The sequence below is a fragment of the Malaya genurostris genome, chromosome 2 (genome assembly GCF_030247185.1).
Source record: "Malaya genurostris strain Urasoe2022 chromosome 2, Malgen_1.1, whole genome shotgun sequence".
NCBI lineage: Eukaryota > Metazoa > Arthropoda > Insecta > Diptera > Culicidae > Malaya > Malaya genurostris.
Window position 1 is genome coordinate 101,276,594 of NC_080571.1, and position 24,655 is coordinate 101,301,248.

General features: G+C 35.4%; 3 protein-coding genes across 12 annotated transcripts in view; 2 read left to right on the forward strand and 1 right to left on the reverse strand.

Moving 5' to 3' along the window:
- The window catches only part of LOC131431033 (venom allergen 3 homolog), a 59,569-nt gene extending 52,419 nt beyond the window's left edge, over positions 1 to 7,150 (forward strand). The window contains exons 2-5 of one of the 3 annotated variants that reach the window (XM_058596446.1): positions 2,828 to 2,902; positions 2,961 to 3,229; positions 3,291 to 3,532; positions 3,589 to 7,150. In XM_058596446.1, the coding sequence (XP_058452429.1) occupies positions 2,854 to 2,902; positions 2,961 to 3,229; positions 3,291 to 3,532; positions 3,589 to 3,832 (804 nt within the window). In that variant the 5' untranslated portion in view covers positions 2,828 to 2,853 and the 3' untranslated portion in view covers positions 3,833 to 7,150. The remainder of the gene's footprint in view (positions 1 to 2,827; positions 2,903 to 2,960; positions 3,230 to 3,290; positions 3,533 to 3,588) is intronic. The other 2 variants (XM_058596448.1, XM_058596447.1) reach the window with 2 other exon arrangements.
- LOC131431035 (uncharacterized) overlaps positions 1 to 24,655 on the reverse strand; it is a 256,155-nt gene that overhangs the window by 120,855 nt on the left and 110,645 nt on the right. The window lies entirely within an intron of this gene.
- LOC131431034 (venom allergen 3 homolog) lies at positions 13,103 to 14,266 on the forward strand. Its single transcript, XM_058596449.1, has 4 exons — positions 13,103 to 13,206; positions 13,280 to 13,545; positions 13,610 to 13,851; positions 13,907 to 14,266. Exons 1-4 carry the CDS (start codon positions 13,188 to 13,190, stop codon positions 14,148 to 14,150), a joined length of 771 nt encoding a protein of 256 aa, XP_058452432.1. The 5' UTR covers positions 13,103 to 13,187; the 3' UTR covers positions 14,151 to 14,266.

Below are 24,655 nucleotides of genomic sequence, written 5' to 3' on the forward strand. Positions count from 1 at the left end.
TTTTTGGAAAACCTAATTATTTCACTGCTTTGCCCTATTTCCTGAAAAAATCTCCACAATAAACGTTTACATTCTATAGGAGGACGTGTATTTGTTGATGTAAAAGCTTCTTCTTGTAAATTCGGAAATGAATGATGCAGAAAAGAATTTTTGTTGTGATCAGCAAAAGTGCACGGAGGAGCGAGTAAATTAGCGAAATTAATAAATTTTGCCTAATATGAGTAAAAAAGAAAAAGATGCCTTCAAACGGTTTAAGTTAAGTTATGCACTGACAATTTATCAGTAATTTGATTTTCTAGCATTGATAATAGCATATCATAAGAATTTCTCTTATCTGATTCTGATGCAGTTTATTCAATTGTACTTCATTTGAAAAAGGGCGGAAGATCAACGATTTCAGACGTAGATCATGTCATGTCTTATTTTGATCATATGTGATTTTCCTCATCCTACATCAAAGCTTATCGAATCATCCAATGATTGAACTCACATAAATCAAGAATCATTTTAGCTTAAAATCACTACCCTTTGTGTGACGGAAGATCAGTACCGATATTGATCGATGTGATTTAAAATTTATTGATCAACTGATCTTGAAAAGATTATCCGGCAGTGATCTCGTTTTGATGAGGTTTTGGTCTTTATTTTCTCAGTCCTGTATGCTACACTAAGGAAATATTATTCTTTACCTAAATCAATAATATATCTGTGTACCCGTTGGAGGAATAAAACAGATGATTTTAATGTTTCGTCAATTCCAACCAAATACTTTTGTTAATTCATATAATTAATATTAATAAAATAATTCCGATGATTTTGTAGTTTTAGGGATATTTTTCAATCTAATGACAGCATGTAATAAATCGATTTTTCCCTCATATTTGTATGGTTTGTCATACATATTGAGAATGTATTGAGATGAATTTTATTTATTTTGAATTCGTGGCATGTGACATAGGGGGGTGGAGGGGTCTTTGCTTCTGTGACAATTTGTGACAAAGGGGGGATGGGGAGTCAAAAATTGTCAAAAAAAGCGTGACGTCTTTTATGGACAGCCCCTTATACGTTTATAAGTTTTATGTCAAAATTTTCAGTTTTTGACAGTATCTGTCACAATTGACCTTGAAAATAGAATATGTTTCCAGATTTAGATTCCGCACGGTAATAACTATCAAACAAGCCATACATTGTTAAAATCCGTACATTTTCAACGGAGATATCGACATTTTTGTGTAAACGACTTTTCCCCCTATTCCAGCAGTAGGAGTTTTTTGCATTGTATGACAAAGCAATGCTTGGGAACAACATGAAACACGACTTTTTATACTGTAACATACAATTGTTTCCGAGTACCAAAAAGACTGTGTACAGCATACTTTTTCATGACATTTTGCCTCAGACCGATTTTGGAATTGTTTGGTACCGACCTCTGGTTCCGGAAGTACAGGATGATATGTAAAATGAAATTGAAATTGTGTAACTGATTTTTCTCGTAGATGGTTGAACCGATTTAAGAACCATCTATGATTCAAATGAAAAGTTTTAAGATTCTATAAAACATCTTGCTTTTTAGTTAGATCCAACTTTCGGTTTAGGGGATACAGGGTGAATAGCATAAAAATGTCCATTTCACATCAATTAATCAAGTATTTCGGGTTTGTAGATTTAGATAGTCGATAACCAAATAAACTTATTTCAGTTTTAGCGAATAAGCGATCTGAATAAGTTTTCGATTCGGAAAGTACCCAAAAATTTATTTCGCACTACGATTTTTAAAGATGTCTACACTGATTTTCAAACATTTTGAAACAAATGTAATTTATACAGCTACTCAGGTGAATTTATCTGACATCGGCTACACCGATTTTCGAATTCCGGTTCCAGTATCGAATAGTTTCGCAAAGCTTAATCGATTTCTCAAAAATCGTCAAAGCCAAATCGACAAAGACAAAATTAATTAATTTTATCCAATTCTGACTTCCGATTCTGGAATTATAGGATGATGAATTTTTAAAATTCAAACCGATATAGAAGATGACAATCCCGAAAAGCTTTGAAGTTGGACTCAAAACTATTGCAATTTATTCGTCATATGGCCATACGAATCGGTTTGGTTTATGTAGTTTCCTGTCATGAACACTGAAATACCGAAGAATATTCATGAAAAAAACATGCGGATTGATAAAAAAAAAAGTATCATCTCACTGCTAGGTGGACTAAGCACGTTTTTTTTTTCGAATATTTTCGATGCAGCTATTACTTCAGAAATTATATGAAATGAAAATCAAAAGAACCAACCATCTCCTGTCAACATTTCGATGAAAATGTATCTTGTTCGCATCGAACGGTGCAACCACATAAATGGCCCACTTGCTGCCTTTACCACTGTTTTATTCTACGTATTTGAATTCGCACCTCTATATAATAAAATACCTGAGACTAAACAATAATCGACAGTGTGGGAGATTTCAAGAAGAGCCAACTCCTACAAAAGCTTTTCGCGCACGGAGCACATCGATCCTAATGGTCGCTTGTATCTCACAAAAACCGGACATATTGAAATCGTTTCATTGAAGCAACGTAGAACCATTTGTTTGCTAGAATCAGCAAAGAGAAATATTTCTGAATGACGAACATGCAAGCTCTCATATTAAATTACTTTTAGAACGTTAAAGACATTCAACTGTTGAGTCATCCACCGTATAACCCACATTTAGCCCCTATGGTTATGCGACCAAAACCGCATGTCTAAGCGCTTTTTCAAAATAAATAATTTTTCTGCGATGAACGTGCCAAATGAGTAAATTTGTTCTAATTTGTTATCTAGTTTTATTTATTTACAGTCATTCTTCCATGAGGACCAGTAAGAGAATAATCTACATCATGCGGCTTATTTTAGTAAGTAAGTTACAAATTCGAAAATTATTCTCTCGCATTCGAGTCTCATAATTTTGTCACAGTGATCATAACAACTTTGGTGAGATCTTCCCAGTCGGTTGATTACTGCAACGCCTCACTATGTGCCCCTGGAATTCCTCATATCGCGTGCAACGGGTTAGCATCATTAGCACCCAAGTGTGGCCCAAACTCGCAAGAAATTGTGCTGGATCAGGAGAAACGCGCTATCATCGTAGATTTACACAATCAACTTCGAAGTAACGTTGCTACGGGAAAACAGCTCTGTACCAAGAGCGAGTACTACCCATCAGCTGCAAGGATGGGCACAATGGTTTGTAGATGCACTATCATAATCGGAAACATTTATTAACTGAAAAGCAAACTACTTGAAGGTTTGGAATGGAGAACTGGCAGACATTGCAGCAGCCAACGCACGTCAATGTGTCTATGGTCATGACAAGTGTCGAAATACAGAGACCCTGAAAGCCGTAGGTCAGAATATTGCCATCAAAAGCTACTACGGCATGACCATTGCTGATGTCGATCTTATCAATTTGTTTATAAACACTTGGTTTTTGGAATATCGCTTTGCGAACAAAACTGTAATCGCTAAGTATCCTCGTGGTTATAATGGGTATGTTGAAAATCATAAAGCGAAAATTGTAAAAAAATACTCATTTTTCTTTGCAGACCTGCGATTGGACACTTCACTCAGATAGTCTCGGATCGTGCAACACAAATAGGATGCTCCTTTGTAGGATTTTATGATTGGCCATGGATTAGAAAGTACTTTGTGTGTAACTATTCAATAACCAATGTCGTCGGTCAAGCCGTTTACCAGACAGGAAGCTCGTGTTCCAACTGTACATCAGGCTGCAATTCTAAGTACCCAGGATTATGTAACGAATCTGAAGTTATTAAATCAAACCCGTGAAAATAAAGTATATGTGAACATGCTTTTACATTTACAGTCTGTTACATAAGAGCCTGGTCACGATTACTCGCGTTCGGTAAAGTGGAATGGTGTGATTTTTTTAACACAGAGGGCAGTAGTGTCCTTCATGTAATGCGAGAATAAATATTCTGACTATTGTTTACAATTCGATCTCAGCATTTTTTCAAAATGAGTACCGCGTACGTTTCGCGCTTCGAAGAAGTGTTTTTGTGACTGGCCAAACTGCCGCGGCGAAATACATGCAAAAGTCGAAACAGTTTGTGAGTAAGTGGATGAATCATTTTAAGGGGGGGTTGGGTCTAAATGATGAAAAATATCATCATTTTAGCGATTTTTTTTTCAGAATTATCGTTCAACAACACTTGACCGTTGACGACGATGGCAGCTTCGAAGCGCGAAGCGTACGCGGTACTCTTTTTGGAAAAATGCTGAGATCTAATTGTAAACAATAGTCAGATGATTTATTCTCAGCATTGCATGAAGGACACTATTGTCCTCTCTGTTAAAAAAAATCACACCATTCCACTTTACCGATCGAGAGTAATCGTGACCACGCTCTTATGTAGAAGACTGTAGAGGAATCCTTGATATGGATTTCTAATCTGGATTTCCAAGATCCTAATTTTGTGGGAAAAACTTAATTAATTAAGTACGCAATGAATGATTATAGGACTACAACCTATCAGTTGTCAGTTCCATGTGGTTGTTTATACTACGGATGACAGAAACCGAACTTTTTAAAGCTTTTAATATTCAAAAGTCCCAGGTTTTCCAATAATTACCTTCCCTAGGTTTATTGTAACTATAGAATGAGCGATGATTGATTACTTACGAACAAAAATTGCCACAATGCGTCATTATTACGCTCGTAACAGGGATGAATTTTGTTTTGTATTTTTATGACGTTTTCTCTTGATAAAACTGAAACTGACCCAGTGTAATTTCATCAAACAAACACTTTTCACAAAACTGTGTTGGCTTCGCACTTAGAAACGGAGGTTTGAGCCAATCTGATATAAAAATGAGGTTCGAAACGTTCAAACAAATACAAATAATAACACCCCTAGGTCCAATACAAACGTATCGCTATTATTTGGTTCAACTAATTATCAATTTAGCCTAGGCCTTTCTTATATCCATCCTTGACAACTGAACACCTCTGAGCTCTGAGACTGATTTGCACTAACTTAGAATCAAAACAAAGGTCTCTTGGTCCAATACGTTGTTATTGAGTTTTACCCGGATCGAACTTCCGGTTCGGGGGTAACAGGGTAAAATGAGCACAAAAATAAAGAAAAAGTGCACTCGATTTTTTCAGAGGCCTCTCAACCGATTTTCTTCCATTAGGATTCAAATTGAAAGCCTTACAGTTCCATTGATGGCTATTAAATTTCATCTCGATCCGACTTCTTGTTCGGGAGTTACGGAGAAAATTTACAAAATGAACCTGCACTTGATTTTCTCAGAAATGGCTTGACCGATTTTCATAAGCTGGATTCATAAGCTCTTAAAACTATTCAATTTTTTTTAGAACATTTCATCCAGATTTAACTTTCGGTTTCGAAACTAGAGTACAATAAGTGGAAAATGTTCAATTTTTTTATAAACGAGGGCAATCACAAGTACAAATCCCATAAAACTGACTGATAGATTCGTCTAGTTTGAAGAATTTATTAATTTTTAGGCATATACAATTGATTCGGCACTAATAGTTTTCCATTTCCAGTTCCGGAAGCACCGAAGGAAGTACGAGCTGACACGGAAGAAGAAAACATAACTCGCCTTTACAAACAATGCACAAAGCGGGTTTTGTTTGATTTCGTACACGCTATAAAGAAAACGAAAACCAACACCTAAGCTGATTGCTTACTCACTTTCCTCAGATAAAACGTGACCGATTTTCACAAACTTAGATTCAAATTAATGGTTTCATGATCCCATACAAAGCTTTCACGAATTTCGAATACAACTTTCGGTTTTGAAATTACAGGGTGAAGAGTATTAAAAATTGTACAGCGTCACTTAAAGGGGCGAAACCAAAAACGTGGAAAAGTTCTGGTTGAAATTCTGCGTTTTCAAAATGTCGCGTATTGAAAAGGAAGTGAAAATTAAGGTTCTGGACACATGCCTAAGTGAGAAGGGTATTACTATGCGAAAATTGGCGAAGCGGTTTGGAATTCATCATGCCAGTGTTAAAACCATCATTAATAAGTTTGGGGAACACTATTCTATGGATGAGCTACCAGGAAGAAGCAGAAAACCCGGTTCTTCCAACCGGAAACTGGAGCAGAAAGTGGTATCTCTAATAATGAAGAATAAATCAATGTCAATACGTGATTTGGGAAAAAAAAGCAGGAACGAGTGTCGGAATGATCCAGCGTATCAAGAGGCGAAATCACCTGAAGACCTACAAGAAGCAGGAAATCTCGAAACAAAGTGTAAAACAGAAAAAGCGAGCAGCAACAAGGGCCCAAAAATTGTATTCGCGTCTTTTGCAGTGTCCGGATACATGCGTTTTGGTGGACGATGAGACTTATGTAAAGGATGTCTCTAAAACCCGTCCAGGTCCACAATACTTAATTGTCGTCGTTGGACAGGTCGATTCAAGTGGAGAAATTCGGTACTGGTATGGCAAGCATTATGTTCCTGTGGTTTGAAACCAACCATTTTTTACACTACATAAACTATAAATGCAGAAATCTATCGATCTGAGTGTATCCAGAAGAGATTCCTGCCTTTATATAAGAAGCATAGTACACCTCCACTGTTTTGGCCGATTTAGTGTCAATGGGCTTGCGGAAAAGGGTATAAATATCGTTGAGAAAAAAAAAACAATCCACCAAATTGCCCTCAGCTTCGACCCATCGAACGTTACTGGGCAAACGTGAAGAGGGTCTTCAAGAAGACTGATAAGGCTGCTGGGAACATGCAGGAGTTCAAAAAAAATTGGGCTCAAGCGTCCAAAAAATGCGATGCAACACTTGTCAGGAACTTGATGAAGAGCGTTCGATCGAAAGTTCGAAAATTCGTGAAGGAATAACTTAAATTTCCTCCGGTTTTCATTATGCTCAATTATAACCTCGTTCAATATAGGATCAAATTTTAGCTTGAATAAATTATTGTTTTTTATCATAATTTGAAAGAAAAATTTGTGGATAGCTTATTTTCGATACACTCCCTAATTAACAGAATCTGTCATTAGCTTTCAGGCCCATTTGAAATGTTAACATCGGAATTATATGAACCCATCTTTTTATGAATTGCGTCGTTTCAATAAATCTACAGATACGAAAACAATTGCTTTAAATGGAATATGAAATTACCTACAACATGTTGAAATTGCACAATTCAACGATTCAATTGCATATAGTGTCTAAATATTTCGAGAATGGTCTAGGAGAAACCCAACAGGTTTAAAACCTAATATCTCAAAATTGATAAAATATGGCCTTATTTTTCAGTTTTCAGTTTATTTCAGTATAGATTTTTTCAGTGAACGATTTCTAGAGAAGCGACGCATTTCAACAAAACCTGTTTTAATTCACCTAGTGGTGTAATTGATGCCTTTCTCATATCAATCATACTAGCATATATAACACTGTTACATTCTTCAAAATAATTTTCTTCGATTCTCAAAAGAATAACCGATATCGGTTTGTTTGACTGTCTACTGATAAAAACTATCAATTGAAGGATTTATATATTAATTTTATTATATTATGAATATCTTTGGTAGAGTACCGGAATTCATCTTGTTCTTACCATAATTATACAGTAAGCATTTTCCGAGCTTCAACGATCTTAAGAATGTGCACGCAAAAATACATTCACCCTTTTTAAAAATCAGTATAGCTGCGAATTGTTTCATTCTAATCAAAGAAAGTAAATGAAGATTTTACCACCTATTTAGCTGTTAATTTCTGTAAATACTCAATGTGACAGCACGTAGATTCCGTTCAAACAGCAACTAATAACCAGTTGATACTCAACTAAGGGGCAGGTATAGCGTGATGGTTAAGACTATCACCTTTGACGCAAGTTAGTATATGGGTTCGATTCCCAGTTCCGCATATTGGGTTAAACCAAAATTCTGACCCATAGACGTAAGCAACCATAAGTCTCTTTTCATAATAAATATTCAGACTAGCTTTAACGGTGTGTTATTTTGTGAATACGATGCGTGTCTATTGAAAACTACGTCTATTCAAAAGCAAGCTACTTTTGGAGACACGTTTTAGAGAAGGCGAAAATTATTTAAATATATATATATATATATATATATATATATATATATATATATATATATATATATATATATATATATATATATATATATATATATATATATATATATATATATATATATATATATATATATATATACACCCAAACCTCCGTTTACGTAAACTTTTTTTACGTTACCTCTTTTTACGTTACTCTTTTTACGACATAAATCCCAAATAACGTAATCTTTTTTTACGTTGAAAATACATCGTAAAAAGAGGTGAATGAAAATCATTTCTGGCTCATTTATATTCCATGGAAATTAGTACAATATAGGTTTTTTTCTGGAACGGGTTTGATGAATAGATGTCGGAAAATGATGTTTGAGGTGGTTCTGAATTCCAAGATGGCGACTTCCGATTTATTGATATTTCTTGAAAACCCTTACAATATGGGTATTTTCGGAACGGGTTTGATAAGTAGATGTCGGAAAACGATGTTTGAGGTGGTTCTGAATTCCAAGATGGCGACTTCCGGTTTATTGATATTCCTTGAAAACCCTTACAATATGGGTACTTTCGGAACGGGTTTGATGAGTACATGTCGGAAAACGATATTTGAGGTGGTTCTGAATTCCAAGATGGCGACTTCCGGTTTATTGATATTCCTTGAAAACCCTTACAATATGGGTATTTTTGGTACGGGTTTGATGAGTAGATGTCGGAAGATGATGATTAAGGTGTTTCTGAATTCCAAGATGGCGACTTCCGGTTTATTGATATTCCTTGAAACCCCTTACAATATGGGTATTTTCGGAACAGGTTTGATGGATAGGTGTCGGAAAATGATATTTCAGGTGATTCTGAATTCCAAGATGGCGGCTTCCGGTTTATTGATATTCCTTGAAAACCCTCATAATATGGATATTTTTGGAACGGTAATAATTTTAATATGGAATGGTGAGATGTCGGAAAATGATGTTTAAAGTCATTTCAAAATCCAAGATGGTGTTTCTCGAAACTCGTATCAAAACGAATGTTTTCGGAACGAGTTTAGAGAACAGTTCTTATTAAACGTTGTTTGAGTAATTATGACTTACTTTCGAATATTCTATAATATTGTTACTTTTGGAATGGATTTTACGAGTCAATATTTGGAAGAAAATTGTTTAAAATAAACTTTAGGAATTTTATTCCAAATTCAATATGACATTAGCTTGACACATGCAATCAAATTGTCAAACAAATACATAAATTGATGAATATGCTTCGATGTAAATATTTTAAGGTTCATTCTTTGGTGAAAGAAATGGTAATATTTCATTTTCAGTATTGTAGTAAATATGATTTATTTGAATAGATTCAAATTTTGAACTGCTGTTTAAACTTTTGTTTTCGTTTTCGTTGACTGATTTCAATACCTGAACTGTTATTAATTCTTATGCACGAATCGGTCCATATCAGCATGGCCAGGCTTAAGATTCAAATATAATGACACTTACTAATGGCATATGGCGACGCGCTTTCATACGCGAAACATTTGAAACAAAACTGGTGTGCACATTTTTTTTGACACACTTTACCCAATTATTTTGGAACTGGAAGTCGGATCCAGATGAAGTTGAGAAAGTTTGTAATGGACTATTAGACCATTTGAATCAGTTTGTGGAAATCGGTCTCGCCATCTCTGAGAAAAGTTAGCACAAAAATTTTATTTTTTTTTTGCACATTTAATTCATAACTCCGGAGCCAGTAGTCAGATCCAAACAAATTCAGGAATTTGTATCAGACCTGAAGAGTTTTTTTTAACTGATCCAAGTGTGTTAAAATCGGTTTATTCAACTCCGGAAAAAGTTCCGGAAATAAGGCGTACTTATTTTCACATTTTGTATGAGACCTTTCATTTGAATCTAAGAGTGTGAAAATCGTTGCAGCCATCTCCTATAAAATTTAGCGTAATAAAACGTTACATACACATGCTCACATACACACACAGACATTTTGCGTACTCAACGAACTCAGTCGAATGGCATATGACACTCGGCCCTCCGGGCCTCGGATAGAAAGTCGGCTTGCATAATCAAAATTTTGACTCGAATTCCTGTTATAAAGGCGGTGAAGCATAAAACAATCTCACAAGTACATTTCCTACACTTAAACAATAAAGCTCCGGTTTAGACTGACCGATTTAAGAAAACTTACATCATATGGTTTGGCACTGTCAACCATATTCAACATCTATTTCGATTTTGATCACTGTTGAGTCGTGTACATTCCATTATTTTTGCATTTCTCTATAGAAAGAGTATAGATTTGAATGAAAATAAAAATTTGTTTTAAGCTCGGAGACACTTATCGTTATATATCATTCAACTCAGCTCGATGAATGATGAACTATGAACATTTTAGTTCTATTTTCAAATAACCACAGTTTTCCATCCAAAAGCGTTCGGTATATGTTTGAAACGTCGACGACTGTATTAGAGAGTAAACACAATAATCAAATTGATTTTGGCAAAAACTCATTGAGGATGATTTTCGGACCTACCTTCCTGTACAAATTTTGGCTATATAAAAGGTTTACTATCACCTCCTTTCGGGTGTAACACCTATTACCAGTCACCATGTGTTGCATATATAGATAGTGGAAGGTATCAATGGAGGACTATGATTTAAACAATGAAAACCTTAGTTATTCAATAAATTGAGAATTAAATTAAAAAATTGAATTTTACATTACATTGGACGGATTACGATAAATCATCAAGTGTAAAAGTACTGGAGTACAAAGTGAAAAACTTGGACTCACAGTATATTTCGTGTTTTTTAGAGGCACAACATAGTTTGTTTTAAGCGACTCTTCCCAAATATTAATACAATATAGGATACAATCAGCAATCCACTAATATTCAAACATTATTTTCTACGTAATATGCACTAAACCAGCTCCAAAAATACCCATATTGTAAGGGTTTTCAAGGAATATCAATAAACCGAAAGTCGCCATTTTGGAATTCAGAACCACCTCAAACATCGTTTTCCGACATCTACTTATCAAACCCGTTCCAAAAATACCCATATGGTAAGGGTTTTCAAAGAATATCAATAAACCGGAAGTCGCCATCTTGGTTTTTAGAACCACCTTTAACATTATTTTCCGGCATCTACTCATCAAACCCGTACCGAAAATACCCATATTGTAAGGGTTTTCAAGTAATATCAAGAAACCGGAAGTCGCCATCTTGGAATTCAGAACCACCTCAAACATCGTTTTTCGACATCTACTTATCAAACCCGTACCGAAAATACCCATATTGTAAGGGTTTTCAAGGAATATCAATAAACCGGAAGTCGCCATCTTGGAATTCAGAACCACCTCAATCATCATTTTCCGACATCTATTCATCAAACCCGTACCGAAAAAAGCCATATTGTAAGGGTTTTCAAGGAATATCAATAAACCGGAAGTCGCCATCTTGGAATTCAGAACCACCTCAAACATCGTTTTCCGACATTTACTTATCAAACCCGTTCCGAAAATACCCATATTGTAAGGGTTTCCAAGGAATATCAATAAACCGGAAGTCGCCATCTTGGAATTCAGAACCACCTCAAACATCGTTTTCCGACATCTACTTATCAAACCCGTTCCGAAAATACCCATATTGTAAGGGTTTTCAAGGAACATCAATAAACCGGAAGTCGCCATCTTGGAATTCAGAACCACCTCAAACATCGTTTTCCGACATCTACTTATCAAACCCGTTCCGAAAATACCCATATTGTAAGGGTTTTCAAGGAATATCAATAAACCGGAAGTCGCCATCTTGGAATTCAGAACCACCTCAAACATCGTTTTCCGACATCTACTTATCAAACCCGTTCCGAAAATACCCATATTGTAAGGGTTTTTAAGGAATATCAATAAACCGGAAGTCGCCATCTTGGAATTCAGAACCACCTCAAACATCGTTTTTTGACATCTACTAATCAAACCCGTTCCGAAAATACCCATATTGTAAGAGTTTTCAAGGAACATCAATAAACCGGAAGTCGCCATCTTGGATATTTATGCTGCTCCTTTTCCTGTAAATACTCGTAATTTTCGTTCCATAACTATCCAATATATTATACATATCGAATAATACATAAGGAAAACTTTTTTTACGTTGAAAATTCCAAATAACGAAAACTTTTTTTACGTCGAAAATTCCAAATAACGTAAACTTTTTTTACGTCGAAAATTCCAAATAACGTAAACTTTTTTTACGTCATAATTCGATTTACGTAGTCCCGATTATTACGTAAATGGAGGTTCGGGTATATATATATATATATATATATATATATATATATATATATATATATATATATATATATATATATATATATATATATATATATATATATATATATATATATATATATATATATATATATATATATATATATATATATATATATATATATATATATATATATATATATATATATATATATATATATATATATATATATATATATATATATATATATATATATATATATATATATATATATATATATATATATATATATATATATATATATATATATATATATATATATATGAACGAAATGCAAATGCAATGTGAAACTCACAAATCGTTCGAAATTTTGAAAAACAAAAGCATTTGTGTCAGGTAATAAAAACTAAATTGGGAACGATACTGTTTGTTCCAAACCAACTGCTGTCGTCACTCTTTTGAAAACTGCAACAAATACGCAAAACATCGATTCGATAGCATCTGTGAAATTATAAAGTACAAACGCCAACGGATGCCAACGTTTTTCTGAATAATAGAATTTATTGAGATCGCATAGAAATTTCCGTCAGATTATGACAATAACATGTCTTCATGAAAACATCTCGTTGACACTAGATACAGGTGTCTCTGGGATCGTTGATTGACTCATGTTTGCACAAGCGGTATGAGATAGTGGAAAAGTAAATTACGTAAATTATTGGGAGCTCAACAGTATCATATCATAGTTTTGTTTACCTCACAGATCTTCCTATAAAAATGACAATTATGAAGAAAACACAGCAGTCTGGGATATGAAATAGAACCATGAAGTTTTTCGTAGCAGGTATAATATTGAAAAAGTTATCATATGAAGTGGGTACAGTTGACCGAAAAAAGTTGTTTTATTCAATTTGCAGTTGTACTATTGGCGTTGGTGAAATCTTCGCTGCAGGTGGATTACTGCAAATCCTCGTTATGTCCAGCAGGTGTTACTCATATCGCCTGTAATGGGTTAACAACACTGTCATCTTCCTGTGGCACCGGTGCGCAGGAGGTAGTTTTAGACTCCACCAAACAAGCATTGATCCTGGACTTACACAATCAACTTCGCAGCAAAATTGCTACAGGAAAGCAGAACTATTCCACAACATTCTACCCGGAAGCAGCACGCATGGGAACGATGGTTGGTTGATTCTTCACCGGCAACATCAGTATATGTTGTTAACTAAATTGTAAATTATTGGCAGGTCTGGAGTTCAGAGTTGGCAAGTATCGCGGCAGCCAACGCACGTAAGTGTGTGTTCGGTCATGATAGCTGCCGAAACACTGCGACCCTGAAAGCAGTAGGACAGAACATAGCCAGCAAAAGTTACTATGGCATGACCATTTCCGATAACGATCTACTCACAGGATTCGTTGGTGCTTGGTATTCTGAGGTCACATATGCCAACAAAGACATAATCGGTAGCTATCCGAGTAATTACCAAGGGTATGTAGGATGGTATGTATCGAAATGAGTTTTATATAATTTGTTTTTTCCACAGTCCTGCCATCGGGCATTTCACTCAAATAGTCTCGGATCGTGCAACTCAAATCGGGTGTTCTCTCGTGAGCTATATTAAATCACCATGGATCAATAAGTACTTTGTCTGCAACTATGCCATCACAAATATAGTGGGTCAACCCGTCTACCAAGCAGGAAAAAAATGTTCCAAATGCACGACTGGGTGTAATTCTAAATATGACGGACTGTGCAGTCCAAGCGAAGTTATCAATTCTAACCCTTGAAAATTAAATTCATCGTTGGTGGTTTTTAAATTTGAATCCGAACGAAGAGAAACGAATTTTGCGAAACTATTTCCATATGTAAATGAAACCGAATAAGAAAATTTTTCCTATATTTATATTATTTGTTTTATTGATTAATCGCTCCCAACGAAAGAATTGAGCCAAGTTGACTTCAAGTTTTGGTACGATTTCCATAAATAAAAAATGTCTAGCATAAAAATTCGTCCAACAACGTCGTTCTTATAAACGAGGCCCCTCCTTAATTCGCTTGATAGCGCCTCTGCTTCAAGGAAACCAATAACAACGAGATCTACACGAAATATATAAAAATACCTATTGTTAGTCTTCTTGCCTTTCTCATATAGGAAGGTTACGCAATCACTGTGAAAACCGACTTTTAAAGCGAGGCCCGGAGGGCTGAGTGACATATACCATTCGACTCAGTTCGTTGAGTACGCAAAATGTATGTGTGTGTATGTGCGTGTGTGTATGTAACGTTTTTTTTGTACAAACTTTTCTCGGAGATGGCTTAACCGATTTTCACAAACTTAGATTCAAATAAAAGGACCGGCGGTCCCCGAAGTAAGGTGGAGATCCGTCTAGTTCATGAAATCATCCCTTTTTCAGACCGCAGTTTAGTAGCAAATGAGTTGTAAGCGGTTGTTCACCATAATAACCAGAATTTTGTACCATCAGGTAAGGTAAACTTCGTATAAAACCTATTGTTGGTAGATTAACTCGTCCTGATAAAAGCTGATGGTAGAAGCATCAAAAGAAATTGACTCTACCAAAAAGGGTCAAAAACACATACGAAACTACCGATATTCGGTTGTGGGAAGAAGATCAAATAAAACAATGAAATAAAAACTTAATCACAATGATCCCTTGAAAGTAAAAAGAAATTCTACTCAAAATAGTTTTTGAAATTATTTCTGTGTGTCTCATTTATTTCAAGTACAGTCTTTATGCCATGTTCAACAATAGTAGTTAAAAGTCGTACTCCATTTCAAACTACAACTCTAGTGATTTTGAGCACACCGAATTTCCTTTTAGAGGTTCAGTATATATTGAAATAAATTGTAAAACATTTTTATCATTGAACTATTTCAGTAAATCTTATACAATTTGTATGCAACATTTGCCTTCCTTTCAATAACATGGTCCGTAAACTTTGAAATGTTATTAGCTTCTCCCAGTTCAACAAAAATATCAACAATTTAATATTGTGAACGAGGAACAATTAGCAGCAAAAATTGTTACATCCGTTAAAATTTTGTCTGTCAAATTGATCTATTTTCAGAAGCAAAAAAGAGAAAATTTAGTCTTTCATCGAAAAAACTGTATATTCTTTCAAAATCCTGTAATTTCCAGACGGTGAACATATTTTTCAATACTTTTAATACTTGTAATACATTTTTTGTTTGCCCTTGAGTTTATATCAGCTCTCAAACAGAATGGCTGGTGATAACATAATTTATTGGATCTGGATGGCTGACGATGATGTAAATTTGATTGGATTTAATATTTTTTAAATTATCGAACAATAAGTACTTCTTCGGATTGTATGGGTCGATTTTTACTATCAAAAAAAGTCAAATTATTACTTTCAGTCAAATTTATCCAAACCCAGCGGGAATTCAGCCTAGTACAGCACCTGAGTTATGTTTTGTCGAAGGCAATCGGTAGAAAAGTACCGATAACTGATTAACGAATTATTTAGGCTTTTAACTATTTTCAGTACCGAACTAAAAAATACATTTGGAAAGGTTCGCAGAGAAAAAAATTTGCAAAAAAGTTATCATAGAGATGTTACTCGTTTGGGTTCGAATACAAGTAAGAGTGTTTTATGTTCGATCGGGTAAGGATTCGGGTTTGGAAAAATACTTACCCGACCATCTCTATCGTCCATGACGATAAATTCACCCCAAAAACTGATGACTTGGCATGCAATTTGCAGCTGCGTACATAAGACCAAGCTTTTCAATTCTAATAAAACCATGGAATTGAAGATTTATAAGCAATAATGCTCTGAAAAAAGTAGACCACTATTTATTGAGACTCACATCGGTCGTATGAAATTCTTGCCAAATGTAGCAAGCTGCCATAACAGTTTTTCTGGCCAACATGAAGCATGCGTTGAGTCGAGGCCTACTAAAACTACCCCTTGATTCATAAAAAAATCCACAGAGCACGGGTTCATGATTTTGATTCGCCACTCTTACGTTAATGCGACGTTGCTTACACAGTTCACACCAAATCCAGTTGCACATTACGAAATTGTGCTGAAGCAAAAGTATGAACAACTGCAGTGCAACTGCTCTGTTCTGACAGAACGTTAACGTCTGTAAATGACAACACATATCTTTCTATATAGAATGGTAACATAATTGCTGCACAAACCGACTTTTGAACGCAGCCTCGGTGACCCATAGTGTTACATAACATTCTATTCAGCTCGACGAGGTCAAAAATTGTCTGTGAGTATGTTTGTATGTATGCGTGTGCACCTTTCCACGACTTTCCACGACTCGAAGATCAAATGGCTGTGACATTTGGTATAAGTGACGTAACCGACAAAACGCGTTATTTTTTAGCGCTCAATTTTCTCAGAGATGCCTGAATCGATGTAAACAAACTTAGGCTTGTTTGAAAACTACTATTAGTTCATTAAACAGTTTTGAAGTTCAAATGGCTGTCACTTACAGTTCCGGTGGTATAACGGCAACGTAAACGTATAACGTAAACGTCAAAACTCATTGCCGCTTAATTTTCGTGTATATGTACTAATCGATATCAATAATTCTAGGCTCGTTCGGGGACTAAAGTTGGACTGAGGGTTGATTTCGAAGATTGTATAGCTGACATTTCAAGTTTCGGAGATATAATCGTGCAAGTGACGAAACCGACAATATTTATTTCAAATCTATGACCTACGATCTTGTTGAAATGTTTTATTGCTGATACAATTGGTCTGAGAAATGTTGCCGAATATGTGACATAAACGCTTAAGCATGCTTATGTGAACTAACCGAATCAATCTGAATAAAGGGCGTAGCCGGGTTTGTATATAAAAACTTCCCCCAAACAAAAAAATGGTATAAGCTGTTTGAAAGGGTTTATATTGGAGATGATTTTCCCAAAATGTTTACCTTTAAACTGCCATATTGGTGTAGTTAGGGTGGTTCTTCTGATTTTCATTTAATTTGAATTTTTTAACAACCTCTTTAGCAAAAAATTGAAAAAAATCAGAAATATTTAAGGAATTATGGGAAACCTTTATGATTTTTTTATTGAAACAATTAGTACCACGACTCGGAATTATGGTGAGACTCTTTGCTTTTCACAAGCAAAAATCTGGAAACTTACAGAAAGAAATTGTGATTTGCAAATCCATTTGTATCCAGCCTTCAAATACCTAACAACAAGTAATACTATGATAACAGATGTTTACGTTCTGGAATTCTTGACGTATAGTCTAGTAAGTCGACGTCCTTCTGTCCAGAACGCTCTTCTTTGGTATCTATAAAAATTGGGACAACCACCAAGTGTTACTATGGTTCTGTTGATTGCTGTGATTGATTTGAATGGAAATTGTGTTAATTTCAACGCACACTCAGCTGAGCTAATTCTTAGATAATCAACAGTAAACTTTATCGCTTCATTTTCAGCTTGATATGCCTTCTAATCACTCAATTCGAGTGCGAAGTCAATCAGATAACTGTTTTCATTAGGAACGATCTTGGTATATATACGGCACTTCAAAATGCTAATGTTAAGCCTATCGCTGTATTATACTTTTGCTACCGTAGTTTATTACTAACAATCTCATCACATGGAACCAGCCAGCGTAACAATCACTTCCATTCCCTTCTGACAGCAGTGCAAATTTTCGATTCGATCTCTCCTTCCATTCCGATATCGACATGTTCCACGGATTTCATTCCGAATAGCAGCTGAAAGTGCTTTTACAAATCATTCGGTTATGTTTGTTAGCATCCAGGCAATAATGCACAGAAGTGTTATCATTATCGCGAGACATTTGTATTACTGTCATGGTGAACACTAAAAGTTTCACGGTTGAAATACTTTTGCTTTTGGCGGTCTTGTTGAGGCTGAGACGAAGCAGATTTCACGCCTTCTAGAGGGAGTTGGGTGTGAACATCTTTACTTTACATTTTACGGTCTCTCGAGGCTTCAGAATAGAAGTAGTACGCACAAGCAGAGCGACTGTGTTTGGCACCAGTTGCTATGGTTATGCGTCTGGAAGACACACAACAGTTGAAGGAATGGAACGTGGGTCGTTTGGTTATGTGAAATCGGAACAAACCTGTCACGGAACGTGCATCAATTCTGTTTTACCATTTCTACTAGCGTACGATACGATGGTATATATGGGAAATGGGTGATTTTTTGTGACAGTTTTAACTGAAAAAATTAGGTAGAAAACAATCCACCCACAGCATACGATAGGCATATTGATTTTATGTGTTCATGTTAGCAATATTAAAATGCCACAATTGATTCTGACTCGATCTCGTTGACTGCGAAAAGCAACTGGAAAGAATGTCTTTGTATCGATTTTCTGCACAACTTTCCACGTCCATGAAAATTACATTTTCCTTTTTAATTAGTTTCTGTCTATAGGATCACATAATTATGATGTTCCGTTACTTTAATGTGACATGCACTAACAAGAACGTCTCCATTGTTATCTACAAAATTATCGATACAAAGTGCGAGAGAACAAAAAAAATGTAGCAGAATCTTACGACTTCGAATTGCGCTTCGAGGCAAAATATCAATTTCAAATGAGTTTCTATCACAAACAAACGGACGCATCTCGTAGATTTGTTGTTCAGTTCTACATTTTTCGAATCTCTGTACTAACCCAAATCTATGGATAGCTTAATTACCTTATTAGATTGCGCGCGTTAATTTTATTTTTAGATTAATATTTCATATATAACGATCAAAAAAGAAACAACAATAAAAGCGCAACGTTCTGTTTAGTTTTCGTTGTTAAGGCCAGGTTTCTCAAAAAAACTTTAAAAAATCACCTAGTGGTGTAATGATCCCTTTCTCATTTTCATTTTCTCCTGTATATTACAGCAGAAATTCTTCGAAATACTACAATTCAAAAAAGTTTTGAAAATTTCTGTTGCATAATACTACTACATTGATAAACTACATTTGAATTTAAGTTAGGGGCTGCCCATAAAAGACGTCACGCTTTTTTTACGATTTTTGACTCCCCATCCCCCCTTTGTCGCAAATTGTCACAGAAGCAAAGACCCCTCCACCCCCCTATGTCACATGTCACGAATTCAAAATAAATAAAATTCATCTCAATATATTCTCAATATGTATGACAAACCATACAAATATGAGGGAAAAATCGATTTATTACGTGCTGTCATTAGATTAAAAAATATCCCTAAAACTACAAAATCATCGGAATTATTTTATTAATATCAATTATATAAATTAACAAAAGTATTTGGTTGAAATTGATGAAACATTTAAATCATCTGTTGTATTCCTCCTAGGGGTACACAGATATATTAATGTTTTAGGTAAAGAAAAATATTTCCTTAGTGTAGCATACAGGGCTGAGAAAATAAAGACCAAACCTCATCAAAACGAGATCACTGCCGGAGAATCTTTTCATTATCAGTTGATCAGTGATATTTAAATCACATCGATCAATATCGGTACTGATCTTCTGTCACACAATGGGTAGTGATTTTGAGCTAAAATGATTCTTGATTTATGTAAGTTCAATCATTGGATGATTCGATAAGCTTTGATGTTGGTGGTGGAAAATCACATATGATCAAGGTAAGACATGTCATGATCTACGTCTGAAATCGTTGATCTCCCGCCCGTTTTCAAATGGAGTACAATTGAATAAACTGCATCAGAATCAGATAAGAGAAATTCTTATGATATACTATTATCAATGCTAGAAAATCAAATTACTGAAAAAATTGTCAGTGCATAACTTAAGTTAAACCGTTTGAAGGCATCTTTTTCTTTTTTACTCATATTAGGCAAAATTTATTAATTTCGCTAATTTACTCGCTCCTTCGTGCATTTTTGCTGATCACAATAGAAATGATTTCCTGCATCATTCATTTCCGAATTTACAAGAAAAAGCTTTTACATCAACAAATACACGTTTTCCTATAGAATGTAAACGTTTATTGTGGAGATTTTTTCAGGAAACAGGGCAAAGCAGTAATATTATTAGTTATTTCAAAAATGCGCTCATTGAAAATATTAGACGTCACATTCCAAAAACCTCCCCCCCTTCCCCCTGTCACAAAGGGTCACGTTTTATGAAACACCCCCCTCCCTCTTGCGGCGTGACGTCTTTAATGGACAGCCCCTTAGTAAAAATCTATTTTATAATATGTGAGAAAGTGAAGTGAGGTCCATTTTATCACGTTTGGTTATTATTGTCGGTAGTGGCGTTCGATTTATTCAACCATACACTAATATGACCTACAAATTTGTTTACGATTCTTTATGAAGATTTAAATTTTGGAAAAAATGTACCGGTAGTCGGACTTCCAAAAAACATTCAGTACATCAATCATGGGACTATCAATGGTTTGTTTGGTTACAGACTCTCATGGTCTGCTAGCTTAGAGTAATTAGCTTGCCAATAGTAAGAGGTAGCTTATGGAAAAAAATTCTTGAAACTGACATTTTTACACTCAGCAAGCGATCTCCGGAAGCAGGGCTTAGGATTTTCTTATGATATATTAGGACCTTGCATTTGAATCTAAGTTTGTCAAAATCAGTCGTTTCCGAGAAAAATGAATGATATTATTTGCACATATTTGATGCATATCACCTTGCAACTCTGGAACCGGTAGTCGGATTCAAATAAAATTCAGGAACTTTGAATGGGATCATTAGAAGTTTCATCTGAACATAAGTTTGTGAAATACGGTAATGCCATCTCCGAGAAAAGTAAGTGAAATTATTTTCACAGTTTCGGTGCATTATTTTCACAGTTTCGTTACATACACCCCATTATTCTCGAACCGGAAACCGGATCCAAATGAATGTTAGGAACTTTGTATGGAACCGTAAGGCCTTCACTTGAATCTAAGTTTCTGAAAATCGGTTTAGCTATCTCCGAGAAAAGTGAGTGATATTATTTTCACATATTTGATGCATATTACTTTGAATTTCAGAAACCGGAAGTCGGATCCAAGTGAAAGTCAGGAATTATGTATGGGACTAATAAACCTTTCATTTGAATCTGAGTTTATGAAATTCGGTAACAGTGAGTTTCTGAAAACCGAGAAACATTAGATCACGGAATTCATGAATTTCATTCGGATCCGACTTCCGGTTCCGGAGTTATAGGGTAAAGTGTGTTCAATATTGTACACCGTCACTTAAACCGGCGAAACAAAATACGTAAAAAAAATTCTAAAATCTTCTCAAAACTACACAAATCGGTAGTCATTATCAGTAGGCAACTAAACAAACCAATTTCGGCTATGCTGGTTCTCGATATCCGTTCCGGAAGCATCGGAAATAGTGGTCATATATACCAAAATGGACTCACTTTTCTCAGCGATGGTTTGACCGATTTCCACAAACTTAGATTCAAATGAATATTCTTCTCGTCCCATACGGAATTCCTGAATTTCATCCGGATTCAACTTCCGGTTCAGAGGTTATAGGGTAAAGTGTGTTGAATATTGTACACCGTCACTTAAACTGGCGGAACAAAACCGTCAAAAATATTGTGAACTAGTCTCAAAACCCTTATTCAGAATCTTAGGCTGAAATGAAAGGTCATATGATCCTACCAAAGATTACTGCATATTTTCGGATACAACAAACATTTAAATCGTCATTTAGAGTGCGATGGTAAAATTGTATAAAATCTTCAAAATTAGAGTAAAAACTAGTATAGTTTGTACGTCATGTTAGTTGGTGGCCGTACGAGCCGACTTCGATTATACCGGTTCTCGGATTCCGGTGCCGGAAGTACATATAATAGTAAACCCACTTCGTTTTCTTAAGAATAACCTACGCGAGCAAAGTATTGTTTCATTGTGTATGTTATACTAGCTCATGCACAAGCAATCCCTCGGTTTCTTTCAAAAATCGAAAAAAAAATTATACAATTTATCTATTATACATGAGAAAGGCATCATTACACCACTAGGTGGATTAAAACAGGTTTTTCAACTAGGTGTCACTCGTATTCCAAAACTATTGCACGTAATGAACATAAACCGAACGGATCTTCACTCGTTAGATATATCTCTATGATCGAAACTACACCCAAATATTTATTGTTATTTAAAAATGTTATGAACAATTCAAAGTGCAAAAAATGATCGAAAACCGATAAATGGCCACTATTTTGTTTTTTCTCGGTGAAAATTTTTCATTCTATTTCCGACGACAGTCAATTCGATACGGAATTTGAAATTGTTTTGCTTTTTGCTTTCCGATGATTAGGATTATTTATGAAGTACAATATATCGATAGTCCCACGACAAAAGGGCCTAACTGCAGATGAGAATCTCTCTTTGTTTACTTTCTCTTTTGATTATTACGGAGCCATGATAGCAAATTCTCTAAAGTTTCCAATATAAATCGAAGGCTTGTCTTTACTTTGAAAGTTTTGCGAAGAGTTAAGTGTCAAATATAAAATCAGTTCGATAAATCGTGAAAGAAAAAGTAAACATAGAGAAACTGTCATTTGCAGTTAGGCCCTTTTGTCGTGGGACGGTCGATATGTACTTTTATCTGTGAAAAGTTAAGTTTTGAAATATTGTTTAAAGAATAAGTTGATTTAAAAAAAAAAAAACACGTTTTTTGGAGGAACCTTACCTTATACTTGCTCGTTATACTTTTGAGTCTCTCCGGAGTATCTGTGCCTGCTCTTATGAGTAATTAGCTCAGTCTATTATTATTGGTAGTTAAAGTGACTTGTTGGTGTAGGTGACCAGCAACACTCGGTGGCCGTGTATCATATCCGAAGACCAAATAAGGAGGAATTGGCTTCTTTAAGATCAAATACAACACTTGAACAACATTGTAAATTTATACAATAACTTATGTCGTTTTCACTTGATGCCAAACCTAACCCAGTTTCCACCTGAACTGCTGTCAAACCGTTTGTTTGAATCTAGTTGTGAACCTAGTTTCAACGTTGTTGAACTGAAAATCGAGTCAGTATCGAACATGATTTTTATATCAGGTTTGCTCAAATCCCCGCTGCTAAGTGCGAAAACAACACAGTTTCGTGAAAAGTGTTTGTTTGATGAAATTACCCTTGATCAGTTCCAGTTTTCTCAAGCGAAAACGACATTAGTGACCACGTTTTACCCTATCTTCAACATTAGTAATCCGTATGTCTCCATAACAGTAATCGTTTTTGATATTGAAAATCATTCAATCATTGGTATCAGTAAAATAAGAACATGACGTGTTTCACTAGCCGTGACAGTAGATTCTGGAATTCGTAATTTCATACTCTGGCGATCCTGTCAGGAATCTGAGATATATAATTTGCATTTGCCAGGCTATTATGGAAAAAAATTATTTGGATGTATACAAGATACGACCGATCACGATGACAAAAATAATACACAAGTATCCCTTCTCTACGGCATTACAGAACCGCACCAAGTGTAAGTCGATCAGTACTGATTTTAAATCTGCAGGAGCGATTTTTTTTATACGCTAACATACACTTGGAAAATCAATGCCTCTCATGTGAGGTGAACGGGCGCCTCCGTACATCCGTAGAAAATCTCAAAATCCGGAGATTTGCGGATATTTCCCTAGATTCGACATCGCTGCCACACTGCAAAACGAGCGGTAGACCAATCATCGAAGGGATAACACAGTGAATATTTTATACATCCACTCTGTATGAAGGCAGGCGTTGACTGAGCAGAAAAAGTCGACAGAGCATATATTTACAGATTCTACTTTGTGCGGAAGCTCATACTGTACTCAACGGTGCGGTATTTTTTCATGCATTACTCGAAGCCTCCCTATATCGAACGAAACAGAACTACTACTGGATGAAATGCAAGCTGTGAAGCAACGATCAAAACCGTCGGACGTGTAGGAGAAATCAAAAGAATGACATTATGACATGCTGTGGTTAGCTCGTGAAAACATAGATCAATTCAAACCGATTTTTCAATGGTGTGCTTTTGAAATACTAAAACGACGTTTCGATACATGTTTAAGCTAAATGTTTCCGACTCGATTGACCGGCCCCGTATAGTGCAGAGTAGGAAATTTTGAATGCCCCACATTTACTAAGATTCACCCAATAAGTCGCAGGAAATTGTATGAAAGAGCATTTTTTTGCTGTTTTCAAGCCGTAGATCATCATAGCAAATTGTGAAACAAATCGACCCCTGAAAAGAATTTTGATTGCGGACTGGGACGACATCAGTATTGATTGTTGTGGAGCGGATCAAGACGGCCGCTAATTAAAAATTCGAGTG

Excerpts from the sequence above, each read along its gene's own strand:
- LOC131431034 (XM_058596449.1), top strand. Across the intron at positions 13,546-13,609 it reads CAGCACGCATGGGAACGATG|GTCTGGAGTTCAGAGTTGGC; the intron begins GTTGGTTGATTC and ends AATTATTGGCAG. Across the intron at positions 13,852-13,906 it reads TATCCGAGTAATTACCAAGG|TCCTGCCATCGGGCATTTCA; the intron begins GTATGTAGGATG and ends TTTTTTCCACAG.